General features: G+C 43.5%; 1 protein-coding gene across 1 annotated transcript in view; it reads left to right on the forward strand.

The window, feature by feature from the left end:
• The window catches only part of CNNM2 (cyclin and CBS domain divalent metal cation transport mediator 2), a 149,005-nt gene that overhangs the window by 101,908 nt on the left and 29,039 nt on the right, over nt 1-18,058 (forward strand). The window contains exon 2 of the mRNA XM_047073389.1: nt 17,220-17,363. Coding sequence (XP_046929345.1) covers nt 17,220-17,363 — 144 coding nt within the window. The remainder of the gene's footprint in view (nt 1-17,219; nt 17,364-18,058) is intronic.

Genomic DNA, 18,058 nt, shown 5'->3' on the forward strand with positions numbered 1-18,058 from the left:
TCATCTGATGATGTTTTAGCCAGAACTTTGGCCTGATACAAAGGCTTGAGTACAGGGAAGGTTATTTGGAATGGGATCCCAGGGAACAGGTGTTCAGGACAAAGGAAGTGAAATGGGAAGGAGGGAAAGAAATTCAAGGATATGATAGTGTTTTGGCTGTGGCTACAGGCAACAGGTGTTGCCTACCTAGGACATTTTGAGAAGCCATATGAAATGCTCCTAGAACTGTGCTCCGGGACAAAAGGAGGAAGTTTCCTCCCAGGGGCATGGGTTCTTCGCTGTTCCGGATTGCATGCGCCTAACTGCAGAGATTTCGGAAGTCCCCTGGCAGAAGCCAGCAGCACTTTGAGCCACATCGTGAGTCCTGTCACAACGTGGTATCTGCTTACGCTGATGGCACGAGCAGAAAGCCAGTCCACATCTGTGTGGAGCTGGGTGCCGAGGAAGGAGTAAGCAGTAGAGCCCAGAGGATTGTCAGGTGATGTTTAAGAGGATTCTGTTGACAGAGGATTCTGTGCTCATTCATTCCTAGTCAAACATCCTCTCATTAGGATTATATACAATAATGTACTATATGCAGGTATAAATCTCTTTTTTTCCTTTTTTTGAGGAATAGGACAAGATTTTGCCTCACTTTGTACAAAAAAATAGATTTTGTCAGAATTACTATCTGTAAGACACAAACTTGTAATGTTACTACATATTTCAGTGAACATGGTTACCTATTTTTTTGCCGGAATTTTTCTATATGTATACAGTTTATGCAAATAGGATTATACTGTGGACAACATTCCAGGCTTTTTTCCCTTAATGTATTTTGGATAACTTTTCATAATAATTTATGTAGACCTACTTTGTTTTTTTTTTTTTTTTTTTAATAGCTTCATCGTGTTCCATTGTATGGATGTACTAGAATTTCTTTAACCAGGCTTCTATTGGTGAAATTTAGGTGGTGATTTTTTTTTTTCCTCGTTGAAGGCAATCTCTATCTCCAGCATAGTTTTCAGAGACACTGGGGGAGAGACAGATAATGGAGAAGGTGTGAAGAAGCAATTGTGAAAGAATTTATAATAGAAAATGTTTCTTGTTAAAGTCATCTGATTACATCTTTTTTTCTTCTCTCAAATGACAACGACGTGCTGGAGTTTGCCACGGATAGGAAATGAAGACTAAAGTGCTAGGACTTGTTTTCTGCCAGGACAATAAGGAAAACGTCAGGATATTTCTGCCTGCCTAATTTTTTTCAAGTTTGTTATTTGTATAAAATTTACATGCAGGATTAATACATTGGATAAGAAACTGAACCACATGATGTTGTTTTCCCTCAACTTTAGGACTCAGTGACTTTTGATGATCTTGTAGCTATTTCCCTCCTATCACATGGTGATTAACTACATAATATGTAATTATTAGCTTATATTAATTGTACAGTACAATAGCAGTTTTACTTCCTCACTCCAACTTGAGGTCCTCAGGAAGAACTTTGTGAGAAGGAGACTTGAGTAAGAAAGGGGATAGGTCTCTCTAACAAAATCAGCCCTTAGCTTGCCCTTTAAGCATGCTTAAAAAAAAAAAAAGGAAGAAAGAAAAAAGAATGGATGCCTACTCATCCCTTTCCTTAAAATGCCTGCTCCTAGGGGTTCCTGGGTAGCTCAATCGTTGAAGCATCCGACTTTGGCTCAGGTCATGATCTCGTGGTTGGGGGTTTCGAGTCCCACATCAGGCTCTGTGCTGACAGCTAAAGATACTGGGGCCTGCTTCAGATTCTGTGTCTCCCTCTCTCTCTGTCCCTCACCCACTCACACTCTATCCTTCTCTCTGTTTCAAAAGGAAACGTTAAAAAAAATTTTTTTTAAATAATACAATAAAGTACCTGCCCCTAAAGCAAATGTATGGTGCGGTTTGATCTGCAGTGTTTTTGGCGCTTGTCTAGAACTTAGATGATTTTTGTTCACTACGAGTATCACAAGAGGATCATATTTTTATGTATGGCTTGGTATCGTTACTGATCTTGTCTAGTTGTGTGTAGAAATCATCCAGGAAATCTAGCTGAATTGGCATCAAGAGTTTTGGACTACAAAACAGAGTTCTAAATGATTATTGGTCCAAAAAGGTAAGACGCAAGGAAGGAGCAGAAGAGAAAACCATAAAATTAACACCCTGATATTTGGCCTTAGCAGCAGGAATATCTTTGTCCTTTTGAAATCTCCTGTTGGTTTTGATGGACTATTCTGAATCTGTTGGACTGTTCTCTCACTAGTATAGTCAGTCCTCATCAGCCAAAGGCCACAAGTCAGAAATAGGCTCATTAGTTCTAAAATAAACACCACAGTTGTATAGAAGAACTACCTGTCTCTTGGGAAAGATGAGAAGGTTCCCATCATCTCCGCCTGAAAGCCATCTTTTGTCTTAGCCATGTTTTCCACTGCTGATCATTTACTAGGAAAACATTCCAGTGAGAGTACAGTGAGTGTTACCACCAAAAAAGATGAAATGGAGATGCCCGGCATGCCTCACTATTTATAAGAAAATATTTCCTCAAAAGATGGGAAAATCCAAGTCTTTAAATACTCTGGGAGAAAGGAATAATGGAAAAAACTCTTCAGTTTCTATTCTGTTGGTTCACGAGAGTTTCTCACAAATCATTTGGATGGGCCGTTAAGCAAGTCACAGAATGGCTGGAATCTTCTATTAATTGCCTTACTTTGGGTTTCTGGCTAAAGCATCTGGCAGCAAAACTGAAGACCGGCAAAAGAGCGAGAACCAAGTGGGAGGTGGTATGGGAATACAAGCCCATCCATTGTTCTCGGCCTGGAATCCTAACTTAGGTGGGAGGACCAGATGGCTGTCTTTAATAGGAGAGTCCATTTGGATGGATTGAAAGAAATGATTTGGCTCCTTGTAGATACAACTACAGTTTAGTCTAGGTTAATTTTTTGTTGTTGTTCCAAAAGGTTACTTGACTTGCTGTTTCTGTCAGGAAGTTCACTGAGCATGCCTCACTGGCACAGCATACGTATTAGTTTGTCTTCGTAGACAATCATCCATTGTCTCAGGTTTGGGAAAAGAAAACTTCATCTAATCCTAATTTTGTTTTGGTATCTGCTTTCTAAATCCCTTTGTGGTGTGGATCCTGAGTCTGTCCCAACAAGCGGAACAAGTAGAGGACAGATACACACTCAAGATATTCGTTAAGGGATTTGTTAGAAGGAACAGGCTTCTGTAATTGTGGAGGCTAAGAGAGCCCACAGTCAGTAGGGAAGATCACACCCAGGCATGGTTTGCAGCTGTTTTCAACAGGTAGCACTTCTGGAAAGTCTTCACCCCTCCCCCTTTAAGGCCTTCTAGCTAATCAAGTCAAGCCCACCCAGGATAATCACTCTGAAAGTTAACCCACTGGGGCCTTTAATTATAGCTGCAAAATCCCTTCTCAGCAGCACCTAGGTTAGTGTTTAATTGAATTACTGGGGACTGTTACACTCCAAGTTGACACATCAAAAATCTATCACATTGAGAGAAACCAACGAGGAGCTGCCTGGAAAAGGATACTGCTGTAGAGGTGGCTCTACAGACACTTATTAAATCCAGGCTGGTGTCTCTGCTGCTCTTGGAAAACAATCCTATCTGAGCCTTCATAGTTCATAACTGCCTCCTTTCGTGCCTCAACCAGGAAAGCCTCGCTTAGCTAATCTTGTCGGGGTTAGGGCCCCCTCCAGCTCTTAAATTTCCAAAAGTTGTGTGTAAAACAAGCTTTTGTTGGCTGAAAAATGTTTTCTTATTAATTACTCACTTTGTGAGTTGATACTTGTGTAAACTTATAAAACTAAAGCTTAAGTATCACTGCCAGTAGAAAACTAAGCTCTTCTTGCACCAGAGAAACTATTAAAATGCTCCCTTTAGGGGAGTGCGAGGGAAAGTCTGTGTGGTTGGAAAGGGGCAACAGGAGACATCCTTGTGAGGATGAAATGTTCTGTACTATGACTCGGTCAGTGTCAATATCCTGGTCGTGATGTGTTCTAGTTTTGCAAGATGTTACCATTGGCGAAAGCTGGGTGAAAATACACGGGATCTTTCTGTTCTTATAACTTCACATGAATATATGATCTCACAATAAAATTCTAATGTAACAATGACCCATCTTATAAAACAACCCTTTTCTAATAGGAAGGATCATTTTCTAATCTTTTTAAAAAAAAGTTTCCTTAAGGAGGTAGACGCCTAAATATACTTAATCCTGTCTGGGAATAAAACATATACTCAACATAGATTTGATGAGTGGTACAACACACGCCTCATGGGAAAATGGTAGGTGACAGTTGAGTGTAGTGTTGAATGTAAAAACGTTTTTTGGGGGGCACCCCGGTGGCTCAGTCAGGTAAGCATCTGACTCTTGATTTTGGCTCAGGTCATGATCTCATGGTTTGTGAGCTCAAGCCCCACGTCGGGCTCTGCACTGACAGTGTGGCACCTGCTTGGGATTCTGTCTCTCCTTCTCTCTCTGCCCCTCCCATGTGTGTTCTTTCTCTCAAAAGAAATAAGTAAACTTAAAAAAAAATTGCCAAATATCAAGGTTAAATTCTTAGATGAAGTATCATTGGGCATATTGTAAAAAGATGCAATCTCTCCAGTGATGACGAGAAGATCTGTTTACAACTTCAAAACGAATGCCTGGGTGGCTCAGCAAGTTAGGTATCCTACTCTTGGTCTTGGCCAGGTCAAGATCTCATGGTCTGTGAGTTAGAGCCCTGTGTTGGACTCGTGCTGCCGGTGCAGAGCCTGCTTGGGATTTCTCTCTCTCTCTCAAAATAAATAAACTTAAAAGAAAAATGCCAGACAAAAATCTGAGTCCAGAAGATACCTCTAAAAATGTGCAGGTGGTAGTTTGAGAATGAATGAAATACCATTTTTTTAACCCAGGAAGTCATATGTATAGATTGAACATAGAAAATCTGTTCAAAGGACCTAAATGGACTTACTTATTCTGTGAATATTTGTATGCCTGCATTTCACCAGACTGGTGTCTGTGGTTTCAGTGTATTTCAGGATTTTCATAACGTGTAAATAAATGTTCATGTCCTTCAGAGCAACCATAGCTTCCCCACATCTCCACCGATACGGCTGTCAAAATCTGAGAACCACGTGGATTGGATTTTCTCAATGTATGTTATTTCTGATCTTATTGCATGAGAGATTTTTTGTGGAGAGGTGACATTTAGTGATAATACTGTAGGAATGGCTACAAGCACAATACCTTCAAAATTGTCTTAAAAGCTATTTTCAACTTAAGTTTTTCAGATACTGATGTTTCAGGGACATAGAGCAAAACTGTGCAGTTAAGAATGGGAAGGTGAAGGGGTGCCTGGTGGCCCAGTCAGCTAAGCGTCTGACTTTTGTTCTCAGCTCAGGTCTCTGTCTCAGGGCTGTGAGTTCAAGCCCCACTTTGGGCTCTATGCTGGGTGCAGAGCCTACTTAAAACACACACACACACACACACACACACACACACACACACACACACACGAAAGGTGGAACCAAACTCTGAATGTCAAGAAGCAGATATTGACAGCACATAGAGAGGTTAGCTGTAGGCACAGCATCAGAGCCGTGCCCTGGTACATCAGGCCCATGCGCTCTGACTCCTGGGGGTTCTCTGCACAGCACCCAGGGCTCTGCACTCCTCGTCTGGGAAGGCGCTTGCTTTGCTTCTGCTTTAAAAAAAAAAAAAAAGTTCTTGGGAGGTTGAAGACCTCAGTGAGTAGCAACCTCTTTACTGAGTTGGCTGATGAATGGGCCATTCCCTGAAAGCTCTGTAAGCTACTGAGTTAGTAGATAAATTCAGAGCTCTCTCCAGGAAATGGTCCTATTAGGAAATGTTATCTGTGTCCGATACAACCCTACCTCCAGCCCCCCAAATTAGATATTTTAGGAAACCATGATTCTGTGTTCGGCCCCAGTAGACACCACCCCGCCCCCCCGGCAGACATGAGCTAACTGGGGGTGAGGTTGTTGGTGACTGAGATGACCCCACATGTCTGGAGTGGAGGAGCTGTCCCACCAGAGAGACTTCGGCCAGCCACTTACTGGTCGGCCACAGGAATTTTTGGAAGTAGTAAAACTTTTGGTAAAAGGGGGCTTTTGTCTCCCAGAATAGCAAAAGTTATCACTTAAAAGCAGTGATTTCTATATACAGCAAGTGCTGCTATATATATACTCATGTATTGTTTATGTAGGGCTATTTTAAGATCTGTGTCACATTTTTCTGGTGTATTTTATGGTGGGAAAATTCAATTGGAAAAAATGCATTTCGCTCTGGAGGGGATGGTAAGGTAAAATAAGTACTTAAAAAAAAAACGTGCACATGAATTTGTTGTTTCCGAGATAGTTTAAAATAGTACAGAAATAGCTAGGTGATAGCTCCCTAAATGAAACTGTATTGGCTCTCCTTAAGCAAGTGTGGCCATTGGTCTCCTGTTCTATGCTGTCTGTCCCTGCATTAGTCAGTGGAAGACCTAGGAGGCGCGTATAAGAAGTCACCCACATTTTAATAACAAAAAATATGAGAAAATGGCTTTATGTTTGTGTGATGTGGCTTATAATTCACGCTACTTATTTTTTTGGAGTTGTTGAATTGAGTGGGAAATGAATGGGGGGATAGGACCTATCTACTGTTAAGAGTAATGTGGGTTAGAGATGCAGGCACATGAGCTCAGGGATGATGGGGACTGTGGCATGGCTCTGGGGGGACGGTAGCCCCAGAGAGTTGTGTTACGGCAGTGAGTGCAAGGGCTGGGGTACCGTGATTGCCGACCCCTTCTGGGAGAGGCTTCTTCCTACCTGCTGGGTGGAGTGGGGTGTAAGCATTCGGAGCTGGCAGGAGAGAAGATCACATCCCTTACGATGAGGCAGCAAGTGACTGCCCCTTAGGAGAAATGTAGATGATGGTGCAGGAGTTGAGAAATGGAAAAGACAGTTTCTGCTTTTGGGTACCAGGGAGGGCTTCCTGGGAAGGGCGACGTTTGGAGAGGAGTTGAAGTTGGGGCTGCGTTGACAGGGACAGCAAGGATCCAGGACCGTGAGGAGAGCCTCTGAGCAGAGGAAGAGCTGGAGTGAAGCCTTGGGGCTTTGGTTTAATCCAGTCGTCTGCTGGCTGGTGAGAGCGTAGGAGGAGTATGGAGACAGAGGCGGAAGGAGGGCGCTGTGGGGCCAGGTTCTGAGGGCCTTTGAACCCTACTCTACCTCTTTTTCTCCTTCACTCAGCAGGAGATGGGAAATGAATACCCAGGAGCGGGATGACAGGAGTTCGTTGAGGCCCAGTGAGGCTTAGATTTGCAGGAGCAGGAAGAGGCAGGTGTCGGGGGTGTGCTAGACTTGGCAGGTGGGAGGAGGGAAATCCAAAGACAAGTAAAGCCAAGGTCCCTGCCGTCAAGCAGGTTAAGATCTTGGGGCACCTGGGTGACTCAGTCCATTAAACATCTGACTCTAGATCTTGGCTTAGGTCGTGATCTCACAGTCCGGGAGTTAGAGCCCCACATCCTCAGGAGACATTTAACTTTGGGGTAGATCAAGGTAGAAGTGCAGGTAACAAGCTGTCGGGTGGGGGGCACAGGTGCCGGTGATGGCTTTCCATTTCAGGGACTTGAAGGCTTTGTCAAGTCTCATCCCTGCTCACGGTTTCTCTTTTAGCTAAATGCCTCTGGTCGCTTCATCTCCTCCTCGGGCGGCATAGTTCTAACATCTTACGGGACCTTGGTAGTTCTGTTCTCAGGTGACCTCTTGTGTGTATTTTACCGTGTTCCAGATGCGGCTGACGAAAGCAGGAGCATCGCTTCACTTGTTCTGGGGTGATCGTGAGGTGGCATGTTGCTGGATCACGGCGATTTCTATTTTGGGATCTGCTGTCAACAAAGAGAAGGGGTTGGGGAAAGGAGGTCCTACCAGGGGGGCCACAGGCAGGCCTGCATCTGCCTTGGAACCGGAAGTCTTATCCTATGGGGGCACTTCTGTCCCCTTCTGTTCCTGATTCCCTGCTCAGGGCTCCTCTCCCCCACCTCCTGCCTCATTCACCCCCTCCATCCATTGTTCTGCCTTGACCCTGCTAGTCCTCCTGGGTAGTGGTTCTGCACATGTACTTACCTGTAAAGACTTAATGATCTGTGTGTCTTGGGCACTTGATACATTGATTCTTCCCTGAAAAGTAAGAGGAAAAGGCTGGGGAGAAATGAGGGAGAGGAGAGGCACAGCGGTTTGAGAGTTTGAAGCCTGGGTGATCGGAGATCCGGTGGTAATCCTTTCCAGAAGCGGGTACTTGGAGAGGACAAGCCCAGTTCTGTCTCAGTGATGTAGGTCTTTCTGCGAGGCCACCTGGCAGAGGCAGGCCAGTTTGTGTCTCCCTGTTAGCAAGAAGGGCCCGAGTGGAAGTCACACTGGGCAGGGACTTGGGCCTGGTACTTATGTGACAGTCCTTAGGTTCTTCTTTCTTGAGCATCTTTGGTCACTGTGATCGCCTTTCATGACCTTTTTGGCTGCATTTGATACTTTTGACTCCTCTCTGCTTCTTTAAAAACATTTTTTTTTTTATTTTAGAGAGAGCACGAGCATGGGCACAAGCTAGGGGGAGGTACAGAGGGAAAGGAAGAGAGAATCCTAAGCAAGCCTCCACACGGCGCAGAGCCCGAGGTGGGGCTTGGGATCATGACCTGAGCCAAAATCAAGAGTCGGATGTTCAACCGACTGAGCCACCCAGGCACCCCTCCTCTCTGCCTCTTAAAATGGTTTTTTATATTTGGCTTCCAAAACCCCATTCTTTTTATCCTCTGTCCACCCACTGGCATCTCTCACCTACCCTGTCTAAAATGGAACTGCTTTCGTCCTTTCAACCGTGGGCCTTCCCCAGCCCTCCTCAGTCAATGGCAACTCTCTTCCTTCCTGTTGCTCAGGCTGAGAAACCTTAAGAGCTGGCCTTGACTCTTCTCTCTTCTGCCCTACATTCAGTCCATCAGCAAAACCTGTTGGCTGTATCTAACATGTATATTCAGAATCTAAGTACTTGTCATCACCTCCACTGTTACCACCTGCTCCAAACCACCATCCCCTCTCACTTGGATTCCTGAAATGACTTCTTAAGTGGCTCTCCCTTTTTCCTGCCTCAGCCCTTCCCCACTGCCATGTTCCTCCTACCGGCTGCCAAGCCTCTTCTCACCGCAGCAGCCAGGGAGTTGCTTTTAAAATCATACGGATCACATCACTCACGGTCAGAACCTTCCAGTGACCTGCCTCAGAGTAAAAGCTGACATCTTCATAATAGTTGTATGACCTGCACCTCCTCTTGACTCGTTTCTCGCTTGTCCACTCTGTTCCAGTTACACTCACCTCCTGGCTTTTTCCTCAAGCCTCTCCCTCTTGAGGGCCTCCATCATTCCTTCTACCTGTCACACCCGGCCTGGCCCTCTTCTGCTTCATCTGGCTCCTTCATGCCCTTGGCTTTGCTCAGACGTCACCTTATTCGTGAGGCCTTTCCCTGGCCATCCTGTACCATCTAATTCTGCCTCTCCTCTATGAGCTCCACAGCTCATTTTACACAATCTGGGATGCTTTTTTATTGTCTGTTCCTCTTTGTGTCTCTCTCCCCCACCTGGAGTGTTCCTTCGGAGCCAGTGCTTTGTTTTGCTCCCTGACACAGGAGTCTGGTACATCATAGACAATCAGTAAATGTCTGAATGAATGTGTGTTGACTGTAGTTCATTGATACTTACATAGTAAGTATTGATTGACTTTTTGACTGCTAATAGGAAACTGGTGTCCTTGGGAGAATTTCTATATGGCCATTCAAAAATCCTCCGTCCCATTTTGCTTTGGTTTTATGGACCTGAATTCCAGCTTCTAGAGTATGTATTTCTGTTGTCACAAGTTCCAGAGAAGTCACTCTTAGGAACTTTATTGATTCCTGCTTCATCAGCAGTTGTTACAACTTTTATGTTTGAAAACTGAGAAGCTTTTATTTTTTTAAGTTTATTTATTTTGAGAGGGGGGGAGCAGAGAGAGACGGACAGACAGAGACAGAATCCCAAGCAGGCTCTGCACTATCACACCCGATGCAGGGCTGGAACTCACGGACCCTTGAGACCATGACCCGAGCCGAAATCAAGAGTTGGACGCTTAACTGGCTGAGCCACCCAGGCGCCCCAGACTGAGAAACCTTTAAAAACAAAGGCATATCAAATGCTTCCTGGACCCTCCCTTCGGTTAGCATGGGCTACAGCACTGTGTAGCTCCCGGGGACCCATTGGGCCTCACACTCTGTGCTGGCTGTGCCCCTGCAGTTGTCCAACATCGCTGTAATGATGATTAGACCATGTTTGGCTTGAATTCCTCCTTATTGAATCTTCCTGTTTGTTTTCCTCCTGCTGTTTGAGTGGCATTTTCAGACCCCACGGACTCTGTTTGCCTTGTGCTTGCTTTAGTGGATCTGTTCGACTACTCTCTGTCACTTTCTATTAGCACAGCTGTGTCAGGTGGTTCCTAATTCCATTCTCCTTCATCCACTCTCTTGGCTTTCTTCCTTAGCTACTTCAGTTAGTCTGTCTACCGCTCCATTTCGCCTTGTTGACATCTAACTTGTAGGATAGCAGATGAGTCTCTATTTCCATCAGGTACCCTTTATCTGCCTACTCACTGTCCCGCTGATTATTTCCATCAACATACAAGCGGTCATTCAAAATGTGAGCCTAGAACAGTGGTAAGGTTAAAAGATGCACAGGTGGTAACCTGCTACCATGCTGGGCTGCTTTACGGATTCAGGGAGAATATGCAAATAATGCACTGGGGAGGGGTGGAAGCAGGAAGAGGCAGAAATTTGACCGCAGTTTTACCGTGTCTATGGATTGTTAGTTACCCAGTCCATCTCCTAATGGAGACGTGTTCTTGTAAGTTCATCTTTGCAAGTGCCCTGCCTTGAGCACACAGCAGTGAAAGATGAACCGTCTAGGTTATTACTGTATAACAACTTGCTTATGATTCTGGACTTGAGTAGAGATGGGTTCATAGAACCCTATCCCCTGAAAACAGGTCTGCTTAGGTTCTCTTAAGCCTGACTTAGTGATCCCTTTTTCCTCCGTTTCTAAGACCAGACCAGGAATAAGAGAGGCGAGGGGTTTAAATTTCAGGACACTTTGAGGTGACTGGAATACCATAAGACCTCTTACAGCTCACCAGAAAGGGTTCTCTCCAAGCCCTAATCGTGACAGCCACGTATGCTTTATTTGTTCTATATACAGCTTATCAAGTTTATTTAATCTCTCTGTATTAAAAAGTTCTAGTGGTTATTTAATGCCCGTAATTCCATATTTTGCTGACTGCTATATTTTCATCTCTTTGGAAGCTAAGTATCCATTAGTTGATAATCTTTTTTTAGTTTTTGATTTAGTCTTTTCATTAGTTTCCCCAAAGTTGCTTTTCGGCTTTAATCCTGACTTAATTCTTCCCACACTCAGGTTAAAAAAGATGTTACTTGAGCTCAGTTTTTAAAATTTCCCTATTTACAAGTTTACATTTTCCTTTGGATTGCTCCGTGGATGAGGCGGAAGACTGAAATCCCTGCAGCGCATGATTAAAGCAAGGGGGCGGTGGGGGGCGGGGGGGTGCTTACGTGCACTATATTGTTGTTGTCCCGAAGCATGATTGGATAGGAGGGGTGTCTGTGTGTGTGGGTGTGTGTTGCTTACCTGGAAGAAGGTTCAGAAAACAGGACTTCTCACCAGGAATGGCAAAATTAAAAGAATGTGGCTCTGGGGCAGATGCAGGAGGTGGGGCGGGGGGTGGGGGGGGGTGGGGAGTGGATGAAAGTCTACAGCGAGCTTGGAAGAAAACTTACTAATTTTCAGTCTAAGAAACCTAACTCACATGAATAGTTTCTTCGTAGAGTGTGGCCCTTTCCAGTCAGATCTGTCGGTGCCATCGAGCTGGTATTTCAAGTATGTCCATCTGCATTTAAACGAACTGCTCCAAGACAATCTGATTATGCGGTAGTTACTTTGGTGAGAATAGCGCCTCAGCCGAATGGAAACTTCATTTTGAGTCTAATATTAGACCTTGCTTTGGAAAATTCCTTTTAAATGATCACAAGCTGGGAATAGCAAAAGAATTTAACTTTCGACAGACAGCATTCACCAAGAATTTTTAACTGCTTATGTTTGGGGCCTTGGGAAAGCAGATGTGAGAAACTGACCGGACGGAATGGACTAGGGTAGCACTGACGTGACCTGATGCGTGTTTATATCTATTGCTGATAAGTTTCCCTCCTAGTCTCATTTGCTCAAAATATTTTCATTCTTTGAGCATGAGCACGCTAAGGATAAAAATTGTTAGGATGCCTAATTGTCTAACAATCTAAACTTCTAGGCTTCCAGACGTTGTTGCCCGTAAAGGGGTCTGAGGCAGAGCAGGAAAGGGCCAACAAACCCACACAACCAAAGCCAGTTTCTGAGTAAGTGCTGGGAACTTGATCAGACCTGGCCTCCAGAGAATATTTTTAGTTTGTCTAGCTGGTTGTGTCTGGGTGAACTCACCCAATTTGAAGTTTTAAGTAAACTTTATTTAAAGGACCCCCCCCCAAAAAAATCCTTACCCTGTCATTAAAAACAACTAATATACATGTTAACTGATCATGAAATCTCCAGATCATGTTTACTTGGCTTAACTCAAAGATATGTTTCAGATGCCTCACATGCTTTGGATTTAGGGAAACCAATAATGGCATTTGAGAGATGCGTCGTTATTTTAAAAGATTTTTCCGAAATGGAAATGTATTGTTGTTTCATGGTATACTTTGAATGTCGTGGGTTTTCTGGTCTCCAGATAAGCTGGTAATAAGTTGATGGTGCCTTAGAACTGAGGAAGATTAAAAAGAGTACGAGTTGCCATTTATTGATGGCTCAGTGACTCCCAGCCACTGTCTTTGCCAGATCCCAACACTACCGCTGATATTTACAGCGATGGTGTGGGGCAGAAATTACTATGAGCCTGGTTCTAAGAGATGAGGAAACTGAGGCTCAGGAAAGTTCTGTCATTTGCTGGTGATCACACAGCTGGTAATGGCTAAGAAGTGGCAGTGCTGGGGTTCGAAGCCAGGGCTGTTCAACTCCAGAGAACATGTTCTCCCCTTGCCATTCTGGGCATCTCCTGTAGTAGTTCTTAAACTTTTTTTGTCTTAGGATCCCTTGAACCTCTTAAAAATTGAGGACCCCTGAACTCTTGTTTATGTAGGTTATATCTTTTGATATTTAACCGTATTTGAAATTAAAACTGAGTCAGGTAAAACATCTGGACTTACTAATTCATTTTTAAAAGATAAGAGTAAATCTGCTATGCAAATAACATTTTTTAAAAAAGTAACTTGTCCAAAACAAAAAATAAGGGTCATTGTTTTACCTCTTTACATATCTTTATTACCTAAGTTGGATTCTCCTACTTTGTTCTGCATTCAGTCTGTGCAGTATATGTTTCAGTGAAATATATGAAGAAAATTTGACTTCACAAAGATCATTTATTTGGAAAAAGGAGGATATTTTGACAGCCTTTGTAGGAAATTGTGAATATTCTTCTTTGATACTATACCAGAACTCCACAAGTGGTAGTTTTTTAAAGAGTAGTTGCAATGTAGAATCTGAAACTATACCAGTGAGCTTTGGGTGACTGTTCAATTAAAATCCTTTCATCTGAAATCTTCCTTATATGGGAATATGTGGGTGGCTCAGTTGGTTAAGCATCCAACTCTGGATCTCAGCTCAGGTCTTGATCTCCGGGTTGTGAGTCTGAGCCCTATGTTGGGCTCCATGCTGGGCTTGGAGCCTACTTAAGAAAAAAAGAAATCTTCCTTATAGAAAAAATTCTGAATAACATATGTAGGGACTCCCCCACTCCAGGAAGTAGAGCTTAATTTCTATTCCTCACCCCTCCCTGAGGGTGGGCTAGACTTTGTGACTTGCTTCCAAAGAATACAATTAGGGAAAGAAGAAAAATTAGTAACTTTAAAGTGGAGAAACTCGAGAATGTCATGTGGCTGTCATGTAAGCCCTGATATGATGTAACTAGAAAACCCATAAACCCCAGTCTAATCATGAGGAAACATCAGACAAACCAAATCAAAGGACATTCTACAGGATTCCTGACTAGTAATCCTTGATTGTCAAGGTCATGAAAAACAAGAAAAGACTAAGAAACTCTCAGATACCAGAGGAGACATGACAAGTAAATGCAGTGTGGTACTCTGGATTGGATACGGAAAGAGAACATTAATAGAAATACTGGTGAAATCCAGATAAGTCTAGAATTTACTTACTAGTACTGTATCAATGTCAGTGTCTTAGTTTTACAAATATTTTGTGGCAATGCGCAATGTTAACGAGGGGAGCAACTGAGTGAAGGCTACACAGGAATTCTGTACTGTCTTTACAACCTTCCTTTAAAATTATTCCAAAATCGGGGCGCCTGGGTGGCTCAGTTGGTTAAGCATCCGACTTCGGCTCAGGTCATGATCTCACGGTCCGTGGGTTCGAGCCCCGTGTCGGGCTCTGTGCTGACCGCTCAGAGGCTGGAGCCTGTTTCAGATTCTGTGTCTCCCTCTCTCTCTGACCCTCCCCCATTCATGCTCTGTCTCTCTCTGTCTCAAAAATAAATAAACATTAAAAAAATTTAAAAAAAAAGATAAAATTATTCCAAAATAAAAAGGTTATTTAAAAAAAAAAAAAAACAACAACCAGTGTTATAACCAAGAAACAGAGCCTTAACTATAGATAACAAACTGAGGGTTCCCAGAAGGAAGGTGGGCAGGGGAATGGGCTAAATGGGTGATGGGGATTAAGGAGGGCACTTGTGATGAGTACTGTGTGATGTATGGAACTGTTGAATCACTATATTGTACACCTGAAGCTAATACAGCACTGTATGTTAACTAACTGGAATTTAAATGGGAACTTTAAAAAAAAAATGTTTATTTTGAGACCATGGGAGAACGTGAGCAGGGGAGGGTCAGAAAGAGAAAGAGGGAATCTCGGGCAGGCTCCTCCTCGCCTGTCAGTGCAGAGCCCCACGTGAGGCTTGATCCTACAAACCTCGAGCTCAAGGTCTGAGCTGAAATCAAGAGTCAGATGCATAAGTGATTGAGCCACCCAGGTGCCCCTTAGATGAAAATTTGTTTTAAAAGATTTTGTGTCTTAAAAAAAAAAAAAGTTTATTGATTTATTTTTGAGAGGGAGAGAGGGAGACAGAGAATCCCAAACAGGCTCCATGTTGTCAGCCCAGAGACTGATGTGGGGTTTGAATTCATGAACCATGAGATTATGACCTGAGCTGAAATCAAGAGTCAGGTGCTTAACCGACTGAGCCACCCCAGTGCCCTTTAAATGAAAACTTAAAAAAAAAATTTTTAATAGGTTATGAGAGGGGGAAAAAACCAATTGTATATCTTGTGCTCTGAATAGATGACCTGTGCATGATTTGGTAACATCATTACCACAGTCATTTGGAAAATATTGGTTCACTGAGTTCTACAGATCTTTGAAATGTGGATCCATCTCATTATAAAGTATTTTGTTTTTATTTACTTTTAAATTTTATTTTAGAGAGCATGTGCATGAGCAGGGGAGAGGGGCAGAGAGAAAAAGGGAGAATCCTAAGCAGCTCCATTCTCATCATGGAGCTGGATCCCATGACCCTGGCATCATGACCTGAGCCAAAATCAACAGTCAGATGCTCAACCGACTGAGCCATCCAGTGCCCCATCAGTATTCAGTATTTTAAAAATCACTCTTGTTTGGCGCTTGGGTGGCTCAGTCGGTTAAGTGTCTGGCTGTTGATCTCGGCTCAAGTCATGATCTCAGGGTTCACAGGATCGAGTCTCGTGTGGGGCTCTGTGCTGGCAGTACAGAGACTGTTTGAGATTCTCTCTCTCTGCCCCTCCCCTGCTCATGCTCTATCTCTCAAATAAAAAAGGGGTGCATGGGTGGCTCAGTCAGTTAAGCATCCGATTTCAGCTTCATTCATGATCTCCTGGTTCGTGAGTTCGAGCCCTGCGTTGGGCTCGCTGCTGTCAGCACAGACCCCACTTTGGATCCTCTGTCCCCCTCTCATTCTGCCCCTCCCCTGCTTGCATGCTCTCTCTCACAAAAATAAATATAACATTAAAAATAAAGAAAGAAAAACATTAAAAAAATAGACATCATACTTGTTATCAGAAAGGTCTTTTGTTGAAAAGTTCTCAAGCCTTTGGTGGATATGGGTTTCCCAAAATTCTGATTTTCCCTTAAAAGCCCAAAGTTGATCATTAGCAAACACTGGTGTTGTTTCCCTTGACATAGCAGGCTCATTTTGTTCATTTTCAAGAAAATATTTTCCAAATATCCAAGTCTGGATACCCTCAGTTTGGTAGTTATCCTTCAGGTAAAAATGATGTCCAGTGAAAAACGTGGCTAGCACAACCTAAAACTCAAACAGTTGAGTGCCTTTCTTCAAGACAACTATTGTACTTCAGGAAGCGACAAGTCTTCTGTGGTACGTCTCATTTTGCCACACAGAGTATGAAAGGACAATTACTCAAGGTCAAGACTTAACGCAATTGTTACGTCTTCATCAGGGACATTCTGAGGAGAAATGGACTTTTCCGCCCTTTCCTGTGCCTGTGTGGTGGCGGAAGACCGTCTGCTGCCACTACCTTGGCTTGTGCTCAGGTGCCTTTGCATCATTGGTTCGAATACCAGCACAGTGAAAAAAGGCCAGGAACATGTCAGTGTTCTGCTGCATGTACTTTGACGTCACCACCTTCCTGAGAGGGTCTTGGGCATCCCTAAGGTTCCACGGACCACACTTTGACAGCTGTCCTCCTAAAGTAACGTAGCAGTTGCTAAAAAGTCACAAAGGGAGAGCTGACGTGGTTGAAGACCAAATCCATTAGGAAGCAAACGGTAACGTGGTGTGGGCCAGTGTGCACACAAGGTGAGGCTCTTCTGATTGGATGGTCTTGCTTTCCGAGGCTCAGGAAGCTTTTCCCTTTGTTGGTATTTCTTAATACCATCAAGAAATGGTTGGTACCATCTTGAAATGCCCAAATGCAGACTCTGATAATCTGGTGTCTGCGTTTGCTGCTATCCTTAACAAAATCACATAAAAGACTTCGTTCAGAAAATTCTGAAAATTCCTTCTTAAAGTTTGTTTTCTTTTCTTTAAAGGTAAATCTCACCTGGCTATTGTGCAGCGAGTAAACAATGAGGGAGAAGGGGACCCATTTTATGAAGTTCTGGGAATTGTCACATTAGAAGATGTGATTGAAGAAATCATCAAATCTGAGATTCTAGATGAAACAGATTTATACAGTGAGTAGTCTGAGTGTAATTTTTCAAAACTTTGCCTTTTTTTTCTGTCATGTACTTCGTGAGTCCTCTCCTGTCTCCTGTTGTAATCTGCCTCTGTTTCTAACTACCTGCCGTATGTGTGGGACAACTTACCGATATATTCTAGGCCCTTCATCAGAGGGGGGAAAGAATGGGCAGGTCCTGTGATGTCAAGTGGCAGTGTTTTTTGTTTTTGAAAAGCCAGCTGCTTCTAACCATTGATCTGGGCCTTACTTGCCCTGAACAGAAAACTCCTTTCATGTTTTTATACTTCCTCTACAGGTGGAAAAAGAATTGTTCTTTACTAAGTTTTTATTTTCCAAACTAGGCAATTGTTTTCAGATAAATTTCCTTTGCTGCTTGTGAGGGGGATTTGCTACATTGGTGGATAGCAGCTGTTTAAATGTCCTTGTTCCAGAACCCATGGGCCAGGGTAGAGGTGAGATTTGCAAATGTAAGTTTGCTGTGACAGCAGTGGTAAGGTGTGGGTATAGGAAGCAGGGCAGGTTAGGGTACACAATAAGAATGTTTTTCCCTTTCTCTGCTCTTCTGTCTTCTTTTGGGGGCAGGTGGAAATGGGTGAAGTGGGTAGGAGTGGCTTGGCTTGGGGCAGGGGGAGGGGAGGATTCACTGGTGTTTGTCCAGGAGTAAACTTGAACCTGGGCTGAGTATTGAAC

The sequence above is a fragment of the Lynx rufus genome, unplaced genomic scaffold (genome assembly GCF_022079265.1).
Source record: "Lynx rufus isolate CCGP_SWC_20201006 ecotype Redwood Valley unplaced genomic scaffold, mLynRuf1.p SCAF_11, whole genome shotgun sequence".
Lineage (NCBI taxonomy): Eukaryota > Metazoa > Chordata > Mammalia > Carnivora > Felidae > Lynx > Lynx rufus.